Source organism: Panthera tigris, chromosome C2, assembly GCF_018350195.1.
Source record: "Panthera tigris isolate Pti1 chromosome C2, P.tigris_Pti1_mat1.1, whole genome shotgun sequence".
NCBI classification, from domain to species: Eukaryota; Metazoa; Chordata; class Mammalia; order Carnivora; family Felidae; genus Panthera; species Panthera tigris.
This window is the reverse complement of record NC_056668.1, coordinates 144,542,176-144,560,333: the sequence shown is the minus strand read 5'-3', so window position 1 is coordinate 144,560,333 and position 18,158 is coordinate 144,542,176. Positions and strand designations below refer to the sequence as shown.

General features: G+C 38.5%; 1 protein-coding gene across 8 annotated transcripts in view; it reads right to left on the bottom strand.

Annotated features, from left to right (window-relative positions):
• Positions 1-18,158, bottom strand: part of RBMS3 (RNA binding motif single stranded interacting protein 3) — a 708,718-nt gene that overhangs the window by 122,162 nt on the left and 568,398 nt on the right. For all 8 annotated transcript variants that reach the window (XM_015544414.2, XM_015544418.2, XM_015544420.2 and 5 more), the window contains exon 8: positions 4,687-4,733. In XM_015544414.2, coding sequence (XP_015399900.1) covers positions 4,687-4,733 — 47 coding nt within the window. The remainder of the gene's footprint in view (positions 1-4,686; positions 4,734-18,158) is intronic.

Genomic DNA, 18,158 nt, shown 5'->3' with positions numbered 1-18,158 from the left:
GGAGCAAACTAAAGCACAAACAACTTGCCCATGTCTGGTGAATGACAGAGTTTGGATGTGCATATCAACAGCCTGATTCTGGAGGGTGCTCTCTTAACACTGCTTATACGGCTTCTCTTATGACTAATCGTGTAAGTAGTTCTACCTGGAATCATTTGACTGTGCCTTTTAAGGGAAAGTAGTATTGAAAAAAAAGAAGGAAAGAAAGAGAGGAAGGAAGGAAGGAAGGAAGGAAGGGTGGAAGGAAAGAAGGAAGGAAGGAAGAAAGGAAATCACTATTCTCTTGGGGGCAGATATAATTCCATGAGCAACAAGACACAAAAGTGTAAAGTAACATGGAATGCCCTGGAAGGTTCACAGAAGGTTCACATGATTTTCAGGAACCAAATCACGGATTTGTTTTTGTTTTTGTTTTTGTTTTGTGGATTTTTCGGTGCCATTCTTGGAAGTCTGAGTTTTGTTCTATAGTTTAAACTCTGCCTAATGCTTTAAGCCAGGCAGGGAGGTGATTGCTGTGATTACATTTTTATTGTTTGTTTTTATTTACTTATTTGTTAAAGTTTTTTTTATTTATGGAGCACTCACTTTTGAATGCCCCTCTCTGTAAAGAGAGCTTTCCTACTATTCTTCCTTTCTAATCTTAGATTTTAATAAATTTTCCCTGTTGCTTAAAAATAAATAAATAAATAAAGTTTATTTATTTTGAGAAAGAGAGAAAGAGAGAGAGGGAGAGACTGACCAAGCAGGGTAGGACAGAGAGAGAGGGAGAGAGAGAATCTGAAGTGGGCTCCACACTGTCAGTGCAGAGCCCAATGCGGGGCTCAAACTCACAAAATTGTGAGATCATGACCTGAGCCAAAACCAAGACTTGGAAGCTTAACCAACTAAGTGACTCAGCTGCCCCTACATTTTGATTTTTTTTAAATATTCAAAAAACAATATGAAAATGTTTTACAGGAGAGCTATACTAGAGACAGGTAAAAGGTTAGTACAGGTAGGGAGGATGATCGAATAAACCCAACCAGTGGCAAGGAGAAAGTGCTGGGGTAAAGATATAGTTCAAAGGTAAATTGAATTAAGTCTTAGTGACCAATTTTATCATTAAGAATATTATAAAAGAGAGAACCCAGAAACTGGAGTTGATGGCCTAAATGGCTTTAAAGTGAATTACGAATGGGGTGCCTGAGTGGTTCAGCCGGTTAAGCTGTGGACTCTTGATTTCAGCTCAGGTCATGAACTTACGGTTCATGAGATAGAGCCCCATGTCGGGCTCCACACTGACAGTGTGCAAAGCCTACTTTTGATGCTATCTCTCCCTCTCTCTCTCTGCCTCTCCCCACTCATGCTTACTTTCTCTCAAAATAAATAAATACACTTAAGAAATTCTTAAAGTGAATTATTAAAAAAAAAGAACAAGTAAATTTCATATTTGGTTGTCATTTGAATTTGTTTGGCTTGTATTAGGAAGCACTGATAAAGTTAATGATCTCAGTTTGGGATAGACAAAGATATCCAAGAGTAATATTACCTAATAAGCAGTTAGAAACACAGGTGATAGTGCCCTGCATCTCCTTACAAACTTTAAGTGTCAGCTTGCGTGTTTTAAGGTCCCCAAAGGAAGAGGAATGGGTGAGATCAAAGAGGAAAAAGACAGCATCCTGAGAAAGATTAGTAAAAGTGGGCAAAAGAGGAAGAATCAGGAGAGGCCAAGGGAGTAGAAAGGAGTACAGAGCAAGCAGGATCAGCAGGGAATGGAGCTGTGGGGCCCATGAGATAAGAAATTGCCAAAAAGGTATAAATGGTACCAACAACGAGTTGAGTGGAGTGAGGTTTCAAATGATAGAAGAACTAAAAGGGTGTCAGTCACAACAGACACATTTGGACATCACTGGGAGCATTAGCAAGGGAAATCCCAGTCAAGTTTGAAATGAGACTTCATAATTTAATAGGCATTTGAAAAAAAATACGGGAAGGGGGCGGCTGGGCGGCTCATTTGGTTAAGACTCCAACTTCAGCTAAGGTCATGATCTCATGGTTCGTGAGTTCGAGTCCCGCATTGGGCTCTCCGCTGTCAGCAGGGAGCCCACTTCAGTCTCTCTCTTTCTGCTCCTCCCCTGCCCCCTCAAAAAGAAATAAACATAAAAAAAAAGAAAAGAATATGGGAAGATCCTGCATACAGACAACTGAAGTTGTTTAGCAGTGAAGAGAAGGCTAAATTAGCGAGGTCACTAGAAGTGATGTCATTGGTATGAAAGAATGGTTTTGCTTCTACTCCCCCTACAGGTGGAAAAGACTTGAGCATTTCTTTAAAAAAATTTTTTTTTTGGATGTTTGTTTATTTTTGAGAGAGACAGAGACAGAATGTGAGTGGGTTGGGGCAGAGAGAGAGGGAGACACAGAATCTGAAGCAGGCTGCAGGCTCCGAGCTGTCAGCACAGAGCCTGATGCGGGGCTCAAACTCACAAGCCATGAGATCATGACCTGAGCCGAAGTCGGACGCTCAACCGACTGAGCCACTCAGGCGCCCCAAGACTTGAGCATTTCTATAGGCTGAAAGGAATATTCAGTGGACATGAAGGGATTGAAGAAAAAGACTAATTGATGGCATATGGTTCTTTATCAATGAGAGTAGATCAGACGATAAAATCGGGAAGATGGGTATCCTCAGCATCTTAACTAAAATGTGTTTCATGAGGGAAATATTCACTGTTGGAAACACTTAAGTGGGCAGCGAAAAAGGGTGAGCCATTTTTGCAACTCTTCCAATCATGCGAAGGATACCGTGTTGCAGTATATAAGGTACAGATAAAGATACGTCATAGAGAGGGTGATTAAGGTGGACAGATGTACCTGCAATCATTATGGCACATGGGCAGTGGCTTGAAATGTGAGGAAAAAGTCCTGCAGGAGGGACAGATGTTCACTGTGTACTATTGTGTCCTCACAGCCTCTAACATGGCACTCCCCAAAGCTCCCCTTTGGCTGTTCAGATTAGGAACTGAAATACCTTTAGTTTTCTCTTTAGGTTTCTGATAAATCAGCAAGAATACTTGGAAAATTATGTCTTTAGAGAAGACAGTCAGATTTTAAATTATGCACTGGAAAGACCATTGACTGAAGTGATGCAGAGGGGAGTGTCATCCTCCACTCCGGTCCAAGCCTAAGTCACTACTGTATATCTAATCCTTCACAAAGAGCTTTGAGTAAGAAGGACTTTATAATAGATGTATGGCTAAATGTTACAGATGGGAACATAAAGTATGCAAAATATTAGCACCTGTTGAATCTGGTTAGTGAACATATTCAATTACTATTATATAATAATATTATTCATTATGCATATAATTATTATTCATATATTCGTATTATTCATTATTCATATTATTCAATTATTCATATAATAGATATATGGCTAAATATTACAGATGGAAACATATGTACGTATATAGTATGCAAAATATTAGCACTTGTTGAATCTGGTTAGTGAACATATTCATTCAATTATTATTTCTATTTTCCATTTATGTATATACATTTCTACTGTCACTCCACGTATTTTTACATGCATTTGACTCTGAAACAATGCATGTTAAGTTACAAATATAAACTACTTGGTGCATGGTATGTGTTTAATACGTGTTATTTCCTTCCATTAAAACACCTGTTTTCTGTCACCGTCACTTAGCATATAAGGCCTTGTTCTGTACCTTTTGAGTTAACTATTTTATTTTCGCAAATATACAATATGATTCTTGAGGACGTTCTTCTCTATTTCTTCTTTCTACTCACCAAGTTTATGGTGCCTTATTGGAAATAAGAAAATGCTTATTGGATAAACCCTTAAATTTCACTCCTAGAGAGGAGTTTTAATCAACAAGAGAGAAAGGACTAGAGTCCTCCCTTAGCCTACCATCCATGTTTACTCTTTTATGGGAGGGTTGACTATGAGTTCCTTGAGGCAAAGGCCCTGTCTCAGATACTGTCTTTTAAGTCTGGAGAGCAAAGCACTCTGCTTGGCATACCCACTGGATGTTTACTGAATGAATGAATAAATGATTGCTTAAATGAATAACTATCAGAACAGAAGATATTTAAATCCTTTCAACATCCCACAGATTTTCATTCGAGGCAGCTGACCAAATAGAAAAAAGTTTGCATTCTTTTATCCTCTACACTGATCTTAAATGAGGTCTTCATTCTGATTATTTAATAAGACTGTAAGACAGAAAACTGAAAGCCATGGAGAAATCCAAGATAGAAGGCTGTGAAAATAAAAATAACCAACCAACCTAAGAATAATTATTGTCAACTGCAGGACAGCCAACGCAAAGAGAAGATATTGGAAAGTGAGTTCAACCAAAGATACTCAGAATTACAGAATTTTTGAGAGGTCAGATCATGTAGTTTAAGTTTTATTTTTCAAAGGAGGAATCCTAGACTCTGTGACTTATTCTAAGTAAGAGGCTACAAAAATTCTAGATGCTTATTCAAATGAAGAGCAAAGACACAATCACCAAGTCACTAACTTGACTCTGTCCATTACAGTGGTGAGACACGTTTGGTGTACACTTTCTCCTTAAAGATTTAAAACAAAAGAAAGACAGTTTTGAACATTTTTCTTCAATACTGATTTCAGAGATCAAAGATACCTTAGCAATTAAAATAGAGAAAATGTGGTCTACTTACCCATTCTGTATGGCAGCTGTGGGGTCATAGGTCAGAGCCATGCCAGCCTGTATACAGGGAGGAAAGGGGAGAAATCAAATCTTAACACTTTTATCTCGGTGCCCAAAACATTCAGTCCACACAAATACTTTTATCTTTACTTTCCGTGATTTAGGTTTATTTTATCCTATACATTTTTCCATTCTTACTGCCAAGACTAGCATTTTTACTCCCCACACATCAGAATCCACCAGCGAGTTAGGAGTTTATATTATACATCCAGACAAACCAAGGAACAATGCAGTTTGGATGATTTCCGTATCTACTTCATAAACCATCCTCTGTCTAATCTGGTATCCTTATGATTTCTCACTATTGTCAAGAGCACCTATTGTACCTCTCGTGGATGAAAAAAAAAGGAAGAATAAATCCTGTGGTCAGGATAAAAGTAAAGCTACTTAAAATGCATTCGCCCTTTTAGAAGGAAATGCTAAGAAACATTTATTTTAAAATAGGTGGTACGGGGCGCCTGGGTGGCTCAGTCGTTAAGCGGCCGACTGCGGCTCAGGTCATGATCTCGTGTGATCTCGCGTGAGTTCAAGCCCCGCATCGGGCTCTGTGCTGACAGCTCAGAGCCTGGAGCCTGTTTCAGATTCTGTGCCTCCCTCTCTCTGACCTTCCCCCGTTCATGCTCTGTCTCTCTCTGTCTCAAAAATAACTAAACGTTAAAAAAAATTTTTTTAAAATAAAATAAAATAGGTGGTATGCCTCAGGGGTGTGTAGGTAATAAGTGGCCGTGTGCTTGTCCGATGTACTGCCAGTGCCTGTCCTACTAAGAACGGTAGAAAGGCAAGGTCATTTACACATGAGGGAAATTTTAGGCCTTGTAGTTAATCAGGAGCTGCTTCCATCCTAAGTGTACTTCTAAGAATACACTCACCTTTGAAAAACTAAACTTCTGTAACTGGCAGTAGTTTCAGAAAAGAATAATAAACTTCATGACTGCTAATTCACAGCCTACCTCCTTTCCTTTCTTTTTTTTTTCTACCTCCTTTCTTCATACACATATCACATCTGATCCCCATGAAAACCCTACGGAGTAGGCGGGAGAAATAGCTTCTCCATTTTATCGATGGAGACCCTGAAGCTTGGAGAAGTCAAGTGATTTGCTAAAGGTCACATATTTATTTAGAGGGAGAATTAGATTGTAGCCCATGTCTTCTGATGCAGGCTGCCTTCCACTACCTATGACACTGACTGAGGGTCTGCATGAGACCTGACGATCATCTCTAGCAATGTGGGAGAACTTTTTCTGTGCACGTCTGGTCATGTCAGCTTTATTTTTGAACTTAAAATTTTTTTAATGTTTTATTTATTTTTGAGAGACAGAGCGTGAGTGGGGGAGGGGCAGAGAGAGACAGAGAGGGAGACACAGAATCCGAAGTAGGCTCCAGGCTCTGAGCTGTCGGCACGGAGCCTGACGCAGGGCTCAAACCCACTAGCCATGAGATCATGACCTGAGCCAAAGTCCGACGTTTAACCAACTGAGCCACCCAGACACCCCTATCATACCACCTTGTGTTTTCCAATACTGTCTGTTTACTGCTTGTGAGTATAAACAGAATGTGGAAGGAAAACGGACTAGGTTGTTATCAGGTTAGCTTTTTTTTTTTTTTTTTTTAATTTGAAAGTAAATTAGACCAATGTCAATTCCCTGGCTTTGGTAGTACACTATAATTATATAATATATAACCATTGGGAGAAATGGGATGAAGGGTACACAGGGCCTCCTTGTACATTTCTTTTGCAACATCCCATGAATCTATAATCATCACAAAATAAAAAGAAAAAAATGAATGAACTTTGAGGACTTTAGTAGAAGACAAGAAAAATCATAAAAACTTTAGAGAAAAGAGAGAGGAGTTTTGTGCTTGAATTTTTTCCAGTGTGGGTGAAGGTAGTTTTCCAACTGGGCTCATTGAATTCCTCAGATTTAGCACATAACTGAAATGGAAATTCTCAGGCTTTCCAAGATAGGGTCTGAAGTTCAGTATGCCCTGCTATAGTCAAGCTTAGATTACATGCATTATTTTTCCCAACTTTAAAATTGTTATTAAGATTGGTATAAAGAACAAAAGTGTAGAGCTGTATACGAATGGGACTGGCATACTGGGAGCACACAGAAATGGAAACAAAGTTTGCAAGCAAAGTTGAGATGACTTTCAGAAGTTAACAGAGGTGCACTGAGAATACATGTGTAATCATAACTGTCTCACTCATGTTAAAGAAACATGCAACTGATATTAGGACAAGGTAGGGGATTGGAAAATAAGAAGAGAGTAACAGAGCAGAGATAAAGATAGGCTTTCTCCCCCTCGGGAGAAACAAAGGTCGTGGTGTCAAAAACAGATCCTAAGTCTAAAATTTTCCCAAGATGGGGCCTATGCCATGTGACAGACAGGAGGCTGAGTCCAGGCTGAAGACTCCCCAGAACGGGCCTATCTGGGGTGCAGCTGATACTCCATGGTTCTAGATCCTGGAGAGGGCAGTTGTATAAATTGCCCATTGGGCATAGAACTCTTTCTTAGAAACACTAACCTTCTTTCCCCTAACTTATTCAAGATGTTACACCAGAGGCAGAATGAAAAGAATGGGCTTTATACTCCATAGAGATATTGCTAGTTTGTGAGTTTAAGATGAAATAATACCTTCAGCCTCCTAACCACCTGAGACTGTTTAAATTCTAGGGGACTTATAGGATGCCTTTCCTAGTCAACCTCATGTTTTCCCCTTTTCCTTGGACTTATTTTCCAATTGTGCTCGGAGACCAATGCTATTTATCATTTCTTGAATGACCAATTATCTTGAACATTCTCTTCTCGTGCCATGTTTATTTGTCCTGACAACATTAGGTAAGGATTTTTTCTCTCACCTACTACTTGAATTTCTTGTGGGTTATAGTTAACAAATCAGCCCCAGCTAGGAACACAGTAATTATCAATAAACTCTACCTTTTTGTTGAATATCCATTTGATAATCAGGAAGCCTAAGTTGGCCTCTACCTACATCTGAAACCTCCATCCATCTTTCAGAAGATGGAAAAGAACTGAATAGATGGCAATATGGTTTTGTGGAAAGAATATATATTTTGGACCTAGGTTCAAGTCTTAGCTCTGTTATTTCTGGCAGTGTGACCTTGGGCAAATTATTTAACGTGTTTCAACCTCAGTTTCCTCAGCTGTTAAATGGTTAATACCTACCTCATCAGATTGTTGTGAAATTGAAATGAGATTACATTTGTAAAGTAACCAGCACAGTGCCTGGAGACAAGACACATACATGAATATTATAAAACAAAGCAACACGTGGTGAGAGCCATCTGAGTGGTATGGATGGGTGAGGGATAGAGGAGAGAGGCTGGGGGTGACCAGGGAAAGCATGTGGAAGATGTAGAGATGAGTGGAGCCTTGAAAGACGATTAGGATTTCCATAGATGGAGATGAGAGATGGAGGCCGGCTCAGACAAAAGGAATAGCATGGAAAAGACAAAGAAATAAAAAGGGCAAGGTGGGTGATTCATCTGCAGTAGAACATTGTGGTGGGGGGTGGGGTAGTGGGAATTCAGAGTCAAAAGAAAAGGAGGGAGAACCTTGATTGCCTGGCTCCTCTTAGGGAGGCATGGGATATTTTTTGAGCAGGGCAATTACACAATCAAAGAGGGATTGTCCAATCCCAAGAAACAGCATGAACCCCCTGGAAAACAGAGGGTAAATCCAGAGCAATAAGCAACTGGAGTAGGTACTCGGGGACAGGCAGGTGGAGAGGATCTCAAGTGCGACTGTCATTGCAAGAGGGTAGGGAATGAACACAAGATTCACCTACTTCATGATTTTGCCTAGGGACAGTCATGTCTCTGAGCACCTTCGGCAAGAGGAGACAAGAGATAGTTTCAGGTCATATACATTTGGGACATTATGGGCAACAAAACAAGGCATGGGTTAAACAAAGGGTTGTGTGAACGTAGCCCACTGGCTGAATATCATAGCACAATAACTAATACTTGGCTGCACCTGGTTTTCATTTCATGTGTAACAGATTGTTGAGTTATAATTCTAATATAGTCTTAATGCAGATTTTGCATTCAATTTCCTTTTGTTTCTTTCCACAAAGGTACAAAAGAAAATCAATTTTGCTGCCCTGTCTAGCCACCTTTACACTAAGTGAAGAACCATGAAATCATCATTATGTAATTACCAAATTTTATGGCATGTTTACAAACTCCAGAGTCACACAAAAAGTAACTTGGAACAAAACAAAAATGTCACACCACATATGGAGGGAAGTGATGTTTAATCCTGTCTCTCTGTTTCGAAAGAGCTCACGAGATGCACAAATATTTTCCATTTTTCGAGTTTACATAAGTTGTGCATTGGAAGTGTTTGCAATTTATTTAAACGAAAGGGGGCATTTTTGTCATTTTCCAGCAGCAGCTGAGTTTTTGCTTAGTATTTCAACCATAATAGGATATTTCTAGTCACCCCGGCAGAATCTATACTATAAGAGCTAAACAGTTTAGAAGAAATTTTAAAATGCAGTTTGCTGAATTAAGGTATCTAATTATTTTCAATAAATATAGGGATTTCATTAAGACACATCAGTTTGACTTAGGAGCTAGATATTTGATTTTTATAACTTTAAATGATTAACAAGTTAAATGAAGAGGTAATAATCATGGAAATACTGCTATGGGCTATGGGCTCCCTAGTCTCAGTAGGGAGTAGGCATTAACACTTCAGAAAGATTTTTGGACTGTAATGCTTGGTCTTTCCGAGGAGCAGAGGATCATGGACTATAACAAAGCTAATGAGAAGACAGGCTGATAGAACTGATTTTATCATTTTTGAAACTATTTTTTAAATTTATTAACGTTTATTTATTTTTGAGACAGACAGAGAGAGACAGAACATGAGTGGGGGAGGGGCAGAGAGAGAGGGAGACACAGAATCCGAAGCAGGCTCCAGGCTCTGAGCAGTCAGCACAGAGCCCTAAGCAGGGCTCAGACTCACGGACCCTGAGATCAAGACCTGAGCCGAGGTCAGAGGCCTAACTGACCAAGCCACCCAGGTACCCCTGAAACTATTTTTATATTGTCATGTAAATGGGGACCAAAAAATTTGAGGCAACAAACTTCATATGGATAGACATACACTGTAATTACTGGAAAATGGAAACATCAATGTGTTAGCATAACATTTCTCTTTTTTTCTAAATTCTGTCTTGACAAATGATGCATCATAATTGTATGGGTAAAAATGAATAGTCACAAGAATTTCCAACTTTCTATGATCAGATATAAGGCAACACTGTAGTATATACATAAGTAAATACTATAATAAGTAATAATAAATAAGTACATATTGTATATTTTAGCAAATATTGTGTACTAAATTAGCACAAGATAAGTTCAGGAAGCCAAATAAGAAAAGGATAATGTAATTTTCTGGATATTATTTTTTTTAATGTTTATTTACCTTTGAAAGAGAGAGGGAGGGAGAGTGTGAGCACAGGAGGGGCAGAGAGAGGGAGACACAGAATCTGAAGCAGACTCCAGGCTCTGAACTGTCAGCACAGAACCCAACCCGGGGCCCCAACTCACAAACCGTGAGATCATGACCTGAGCCAAAGGTGGACGCTCAACCGAGTGAGCTACCCAGGCACCCCTGGATATTATCTTTGAAGAGTGTATTTCTCGCAATCAATGTTAACAATATTTATAACCGTCAGTGGGTTATGGTTAAAAATTCCATAAGTAAAGTAAGGTGGCTTAAAAAGTTATGTGTGTGAAAGGGTTTGAAAATTATAATGTGTTATAAAATTTGGGGTTCTGCTATTGTAGTGAAACCTCACTTAACTTTGTTTATATTTACTTACCAATATTTCTCTTTAGAAACATGTCCCTTAGCGAAGAAATCATGATACAAAATTATGTGTACCATATGGGTCAAAAATTTTAAAAAAATTAAAAAAATATCTCTGACTAGAAATAAATTAATTTCAATAATGTTAAATGCCAAAATACTGGAGTGGCATAACCATAATTTTTTTCCTTTCCTGTATTTTTTTCTGACTCTTTTGTAAGCTATATATAATTAGAATTACTTTATAATGGGAAGTAACTTAAAGAAGTGTATTATATGAATTGTTCTTTGAATTGTTTTTAAGTTTTAAATTCAGGAAGAAAAAAGGCATATCATTTACAAAAACCATAGAGATTAGAGGCCTGACTTACGAGTAAGCCCAAAAATGTCAGGAAGCATTTAGCTTTGCTAGGTCAGTAGAATACAGACGATCTGGGATCAAATGGGAGTTGCTACAGCCAGAAGGATCAATGTGAGAATGGGAAGGAGGTCAAGAATAAATACTGACAATTCAGGGTTAATCATACACTGATCCTAGTGTTGGAAGCTAGTAAGAATTCATAATTACAAATGGCCATACTGGCTGAGAAACTGAGGATTTCATATGCGATAGCAGAAGTGTGGATGTCCAAGATACTCAGAGGAACCGATAAAAATCACCAGGAAACCACAAAATGGTCATAACCAAGTACAGTTTTTGGCTAAAAAATGATTTTTTAAAAAATTTTTTAATGTTATTTATTTTTGAGAGAGAGAGAGAGAGAGAGAGAGAGAGAGAGAGAGAGAGATGGAGTCTGAGCAGGGAGGGGGGCAGAGAGAGAGGAAGACACAGAATCTGAAGCAGGCTCCAGGCTCTGAGCTGTCAGCACAGAGCCTGACACAGGACTCGAACCCACAAACCGAGAGATCATGACCTGAGCCGAAGTCGGACAGTTAACTGACTGAGCCACCCATGTGCCTCAGGAAAGGATTTTAGGGGCGCCTGGGTGGCTCAGTCGGTTAAGCGTCCGACTTCAGCTCAGGTCATGATCTTACACTCCGTGAGGTCGAGCCCCGCATCGGGCTCTGGGCCGATGGCTCAGAGCCTGCAGCCTGCTTCTGATTCTGTGTCTCCCTCTCTCTCTGTCCCTCCCCCGTTCATGCTCTGTCTCTCTCTGTCTCAAAAATAAATAAACGTTAAAAAAAAAGAAAAGAAAGGATTTTAAACCTCTTTCCTGTTTAAAAAAAAAAAAAAGGAACTAATCCTAGGAAACAATATGTATGCTCAGGGCAAATTTGCAGGCAGAATGTTGTAGCACCAACTGAAAAGGAATGTGAGAAAATAGGGCAAGCGGTAGGGCTTTGCCAGCATTGGCTCTGGTGTGGTCAGGTGATTACTGAATGGTGCGTTTCCCCTGGCACAGGCAGTCAACCATATAAAGCAGGTGTCTGCTCTCGCCTGCTCAAGGCATGTTCCCTGGACTATGTGCAGCCAGTCCCTCTGCTAAAGAGAAGATGAGGGACAAAAGAGACTGTAGACAGGACACTACCTAATCTCCCAAAGAGAGATATACAGTCTGGTCCTGAGATCAGACAGAAACGTCCTTGTTAATTGTTCTGTAAAACATGCCTACCAACCTGTGCAGTGGCTCATACAATACTCCTAAGTTTCACAATTTCTGAATCTAAGGGAGATATTTATTCTAAATCTATTTGGTTAGTATGCATCATTTGACCAGTGATTTTCCTCTTCTTTCAACATCCCTTGCAATTCTGTGAGCCTGCTTTTCTTCTGACTTCTCAGAGAGCAATTTCTCCTTTGATGTTACTCGGTCCACCCCTTTGTGGTGCCTGCTGGTGCTCAGGGCCAGGGCTGGCCCCCTTTTCTTTCTTTCTGTACAGTAATGACATTCACTTTCAGATCCCAAGTATGATTTATGTCCCGGTGATTTCGGAATCTTGGTCTCAAACTCAAGTGTCTATACTGAATTCCAGAATTTATTGCCTAGTTAAATTAGTACGTTTAATGTATGGTCAGTGTCTCTTATCAAGTTATCATTTCTTGTTTGTGTGTTGGCAGAGACATCCTCTCCTTCCTCTGCTTGCAACTCCCCTCAGCCACACTGTTGTGCTGTGAAGATGCTCTTTTGATAAAGAACATGTCTCAGTCCTTGACTGGTGAGTAGACATGGGGGACGCAGAGGGTTTTTTAAGCGACCTTCCCAATTCAGCAGGGAAGCCAGTGTACCTGAACCAAATCATGAATAAGAACCCAGGACAATTAGAGGCAGCCAGAAAACCTGGAGGCCCCTCTTATCCAAGTTACTGACCAAGAGTAGGGAGACGATTATGAAAAATCATCTTGATATCTTCAGGGGTTTGTCAGGAATCATGCAAATGAAATGCAAGGGATTTATCACTTAAAAAAACTAGAAAAATAGGCAGAGAATAGAGAAAATTCACCTCTCTTTGTTTGGAAAAGAACATCAGGGGGAGTCATGCTATTGTTTATACACTATGTCATCACAGTATTTCTCCTTTTTGGCTTCAGCTAAAGCATCCTAAGTCAGGCAGAGAATTTCTCCCTTTTATAGCAATGAAGAAGGACAGGCCAAAAAGATGCAGACAGAATTAAGCCTGGATGACTGGAAAAGCCAATGGCTGCACAAAGAAAGCATCGTCAAAGGAGAAAGAGAAGAAAAGGTATGATGTGGCTAGCTCAAGTTCTCAAAACTCTAGTCTGAGTTTGTCATTTCCAAAGTTAAGTTAAGCCTTTATTGATAATCATAAAATACACAAGAGAACACTACCATATTTTATGTAGACACTTCTGATTTTATTTCAATCTAAATGGCTGACTTTATAGATTCCAAAACACAGTGTGTGTGTGTGTGTGTGTGTGTGTGCGCACTTCACATTTTAAAGTCTGTGAAAATTGGGGCTTGCATGATAATTGATGGCATTTGAGTTTGGCAACTTCTCTTTTTAGTGACATTTAAAATAATATTTCATCTTTAATTGATGGTATCTTAGAGTCGGTGATGGAGTGTATATACTGGTAAACCTCACTATAACATACTAAGTAGGATGAAAAATATAAAATGCTGAGGTTGCTACCAGGGTGGGTCTGTGAAGCTGAATAGGTGGGAGTTCTAGGTATCTGGCTAATTGATCCATATTCTCCCAGGTCCCTGCTGCAGTTTGATGGTATGTGGAGGTTGTAAGCTGTGGTTTAAATTTCGATGGGGATAATTCTGAGTCTTATGGCAGGCTGGAATTTCCAGGACAGCACCAACAACTCCAGAAACTCCCTAGTTGGCTGAGGCCCCACTTAGTTGCCATGGAGACTGGGTCAAAGGTATCAGAGAACATGGAGATCAACCATCAGTCTTTCCCCTTATAATTGCTTGATATAATTTTTCCATTGTTCAGCCCCTCCTAAACCCCATATCCCTACTTTCTCCCCTAGAACATAAGTATGCTTTCCCCTACTCTTCTTTGAGAATGGAGACTAGGGAAGATGATTGGAGCTCATCATCAGACACATCATATCCAAAATTACACTATTATAGGAATTTTCAAGATTTACTTTTTATCTTTAGTGATCACAGGTTAGAAAATATGAACCCAGCAGTTTTAAAATAAGAACACTTACCTGAGTTAGAAAGTCTATAAGCTAAACTACTGCGAATTCAAGTTCTTGGGCCAATGGGAAGATTTTTTTGAGATTACAAGTGTCATTCACCTTGAGCCTGCTCTCTAAATTGCCAGTAAAGCACATGAAATAAATAAGACTACATTTGATGGGCTGGCTAACAAAGTCAATCGCAAGTGTTGTAATGCATCGTAAGAGCCACTTTTTTTAAGATCACATATGTAAAGTCTCTTCTTCAGTTCAAGGTTAAAAGAACTATTTTCAAAACCTGGCAATGTTGTTACATACATCTTAATTTTTTCCAAAGTCCCATTAAAGAAAATAATTGGACAACTAAATGCCAAGCATGTTGTTATACCCAAGGGAAATCATAAACTGTATAGATAATTCTTCCCCCTTCATGGAATATGGTCAAAGATAACATGGATCTACACCCTTTTACTGCTAAGTTTTGAAATAATTCTTTAGATAAACTATTGTCTTTAAAGTATTTTTTTTTATTTCTAATGGTTTATTGGGGCAACACTTCAATTCCATATCTCTGAGACATAAATTTTCTAATGTTCAGTACTGTAAAATTAAATTACAGTCAATATGGCTCCAAAGCTAGTAGAAATGATATATTTCTTGGCCTTGTCAGGTTCTTCAGATATTTAATAAGAAGGGTGTTGACTGGTGACTGATCAAAGAGTTGGTGTGCAGGGTGCACTGTTCCAAACAGATCCAACTGAAGGCAAGAGGGCCACATGGTTAAGGTGCATTTTTGTCTTCATCACTGCTAAGAATGCCTCAAAGCATGTGGTTTAAGTAGCATTGGTAACAGTTAGTGATAGCCAAATGCTTTCATAAACTCAACAAAATATTCCTTTTGAATGTTCCTTATAAATGGTAACCATAGGGATAATCTCTTCTCTCCAGATTTTATGCAGCTTGTTTGTTATTACTTCCATAGCCATCTTTGTGTCTTTGAACATCAAATATTGTCCATATCAGTGTGACCCACTGGGGTTTCTAAAGTCAAGGGCCAATATAGCTTTTTCTCTCATATGCAGATAGGTGGGTAAATAAGAATGTTATAAGTGATAGTAGAAATAATTCAATGTGTTAGGCAGATGACTTTGTACCACTAAGGAAGATATATGAATTTTTACACTGGGTCCAATGTTTAGTGATCTTGATAAAGTGATTACAAGCCAACTGGTCGCTCATAGACTCATTAAACTCATGAAAATAGGACCAGAGCTTTTCCAAATTCCTTAGAAAGTTTTGCATTTTTGGTTGAGTAAAGAGTAAAGAGTAAAAACTGTTGTCTTTAGATCCATAACAATTGATAATTGACTCAAACACAACTTTTTACATAAAGACAGTTGGTTGCATGAATCAGTACATTATTTTTGATACCCATGGACATTGGTTTTTTATATCAATGGAAGAGATACAGACTTGACCAGTAGCTGGCTCCCACTCAGTAATAACAATCAGAAAACAAGACACAATTCTTGTTATTAGCAGCAATTATATTCTCTAAAGTCACCATGAACACTGAATTAGGAATATTGACTCATTGCTCCTAGAAGAAATTCAGGGTTAGGTTCTGACCACAACATTTTCACCAACTAATTAATGCACAACATTGCTTTAGCTGTGTTTCTGGCTAAAGACACCTTATTATATATTTTTGATTCATCAACAATGAACTCAAAGCCAAAGCACTATAAGTCATGCTTGCGCAAAGCTGATCTCCATTTTCTTTTCATATTGTCTCCACAAGGCACAGCATAGATTCCTTGAACTTAGGAACACAAGGCATCACGTCAGCACTATAGTTGGGGGCATTTTAAACAGTGAAATCACCAGTGAAAAGCACAAACATGGAAAAATGTGGCCCTACATAAACCAAGGAAAGGACATGTGTTTATAGTGTTATAGGTTGACACAAGAGCCTGCCTTTCTCAATCTTGAGAGTATGGATATTTGGTGACTCAGACTTTTTTTTTTAAGTTTTTTTTAAATTGAATTCCAGTTCAGTTAATACACAGTGTTATATTAGTTCTAAGTGTACAATTCAATACCTTACACAGTGCTCTTCATGGTAAGTATACTCTTTAATCCCCAGGCGACTCAAACATTTTACTGCTCTGCACAAATGACCATGAAGCCACCATGAATGTTGATTCTGGGTTATAAACAAATTGTAGCAAGTACGTTAAGTTTGCATACAGGGAACCCATGAATAATGAAGATCCACCGTATCTTTTTTAAATGATAATTTCACGAGTCTGAGTCTTTCAGTAAACAAAAGGAAATTTCATAAATGGCATTAGTATTCACTTAGAAGGATTCTAACAATTCCTTACACACAAAAAAATTGGTAACATTACTCTTGAAATAGATTAGGGCATTCAATAGATTATTGGGCAATAGATTACTGACATTCAGCACTAGGGAGCCATAGAATATGCAAGAAAATTCTTACTTCCCAATTATTTGTTAAATCCAGCATTCCCATCAGGATGCTGCTTCTGTCAAAGATAATTGCTTTGAAGAATGTTTGAAAGTACTTGATCATGAGGAGTATTTTTCATAGCCACAGAGGTTGTGTGAGCACTTTTTGCATTCAAAACTAATTGCCATTACTTGCCGGAATAGGTAGGTTAATAATTCATTTTCTTTCTCTTTAAAAACACTAACCATGTAATTCATCAGATCTCAATAGTGGCTCCATCTTTTCCTTGGTATCTAGCTATAGTTCATGTTTTCTTTCAATATTCTTTTTTTCTTTTTCTTTCATCTTCTCCATCCTTCTCTTTCCTTGCCAGCCCTTGGCTTTTATGATCACACGACCTTCAAGAGAAAAGTGGCTACAAATTTGAAAACCATCTAATGCCTCAGTGCTAAATAATGCTTGGAATGCAGATGATGATTTGGAATGTGATCTTATAAAAACCTTAATAAAATCTGGGTCAAAGTAAAAATAAATTAATTTCTACTTGCTTTATAATATACTTTATTAAATAAGTGAAAAATTCAGCTGGAAAAATGATATTGGTAGCAGATGTCTTTTCAAATAAATGTTGTATCATTAAAAAGAATTCCCACTTGGAAAATAAAAGAGACATGACATAAAATTGGACACCAAGGAATTAAGCATTTGAGTCATAAGAAACACATAGCAAAGCTGGCTTTCAGGTTAAAACGCCCTGACTTGTGTTGATGATATTATGATAGTTATAATAGCTAATACTAGAGTGATTATAGTTTTCCAGGAACTGTGATCAGTGCTTTATCCTCGGCACCTCATTTAATCCTTCCAATCACTAAATATACACTTTTAACCATTCTCATTCTACTGATGAGGAGACTGAAGCAGAAAAACGAAAAAACTTTCCCAAGTTTGTCCCTCAGCTTAAAAGCTGTGGATCTGTGATGGAAATGCTAGAGTTTCCTCCCTAACTACTGGAGTGTCTGATAAAATGTGAAGAAAAGCCAACAGTATTGTGCACATCACAGATGCTGACACATGTGCTTCCTTAAATTTCAGAAGGAACTATGATTGTCAATAGTAGAGTACTAGAGAAGGATTCAAGATGTATCCTATCCCACCCAAGCTCAAGTTGCTCCTCTAAATATTATTCTCTCTGTGCCAACTCAGTACCCAAGGGCATAGGGGACTCTACTGGACAAGTAACAAGGTGAAATTTTCAACTCTGGGATGATTTTCTGGCTTGCCAATGCATATAAATCAGTTTCTCCGTTACCTACCCTGAAAAACAAACAAGCAATCAATCAGTTAATGGTTGGTAACAGGACAAGTCTGAGCTGCAGTTCTTGTGTTTGCTGCATTTGTCAGTTTTATTATTTTTATTTTGGCTTTGGTTTTCTTTCACTGTTGCGTAGGTTAATAGCCAGTTATCATCAGTGATTTTAGTTCCACGATATAA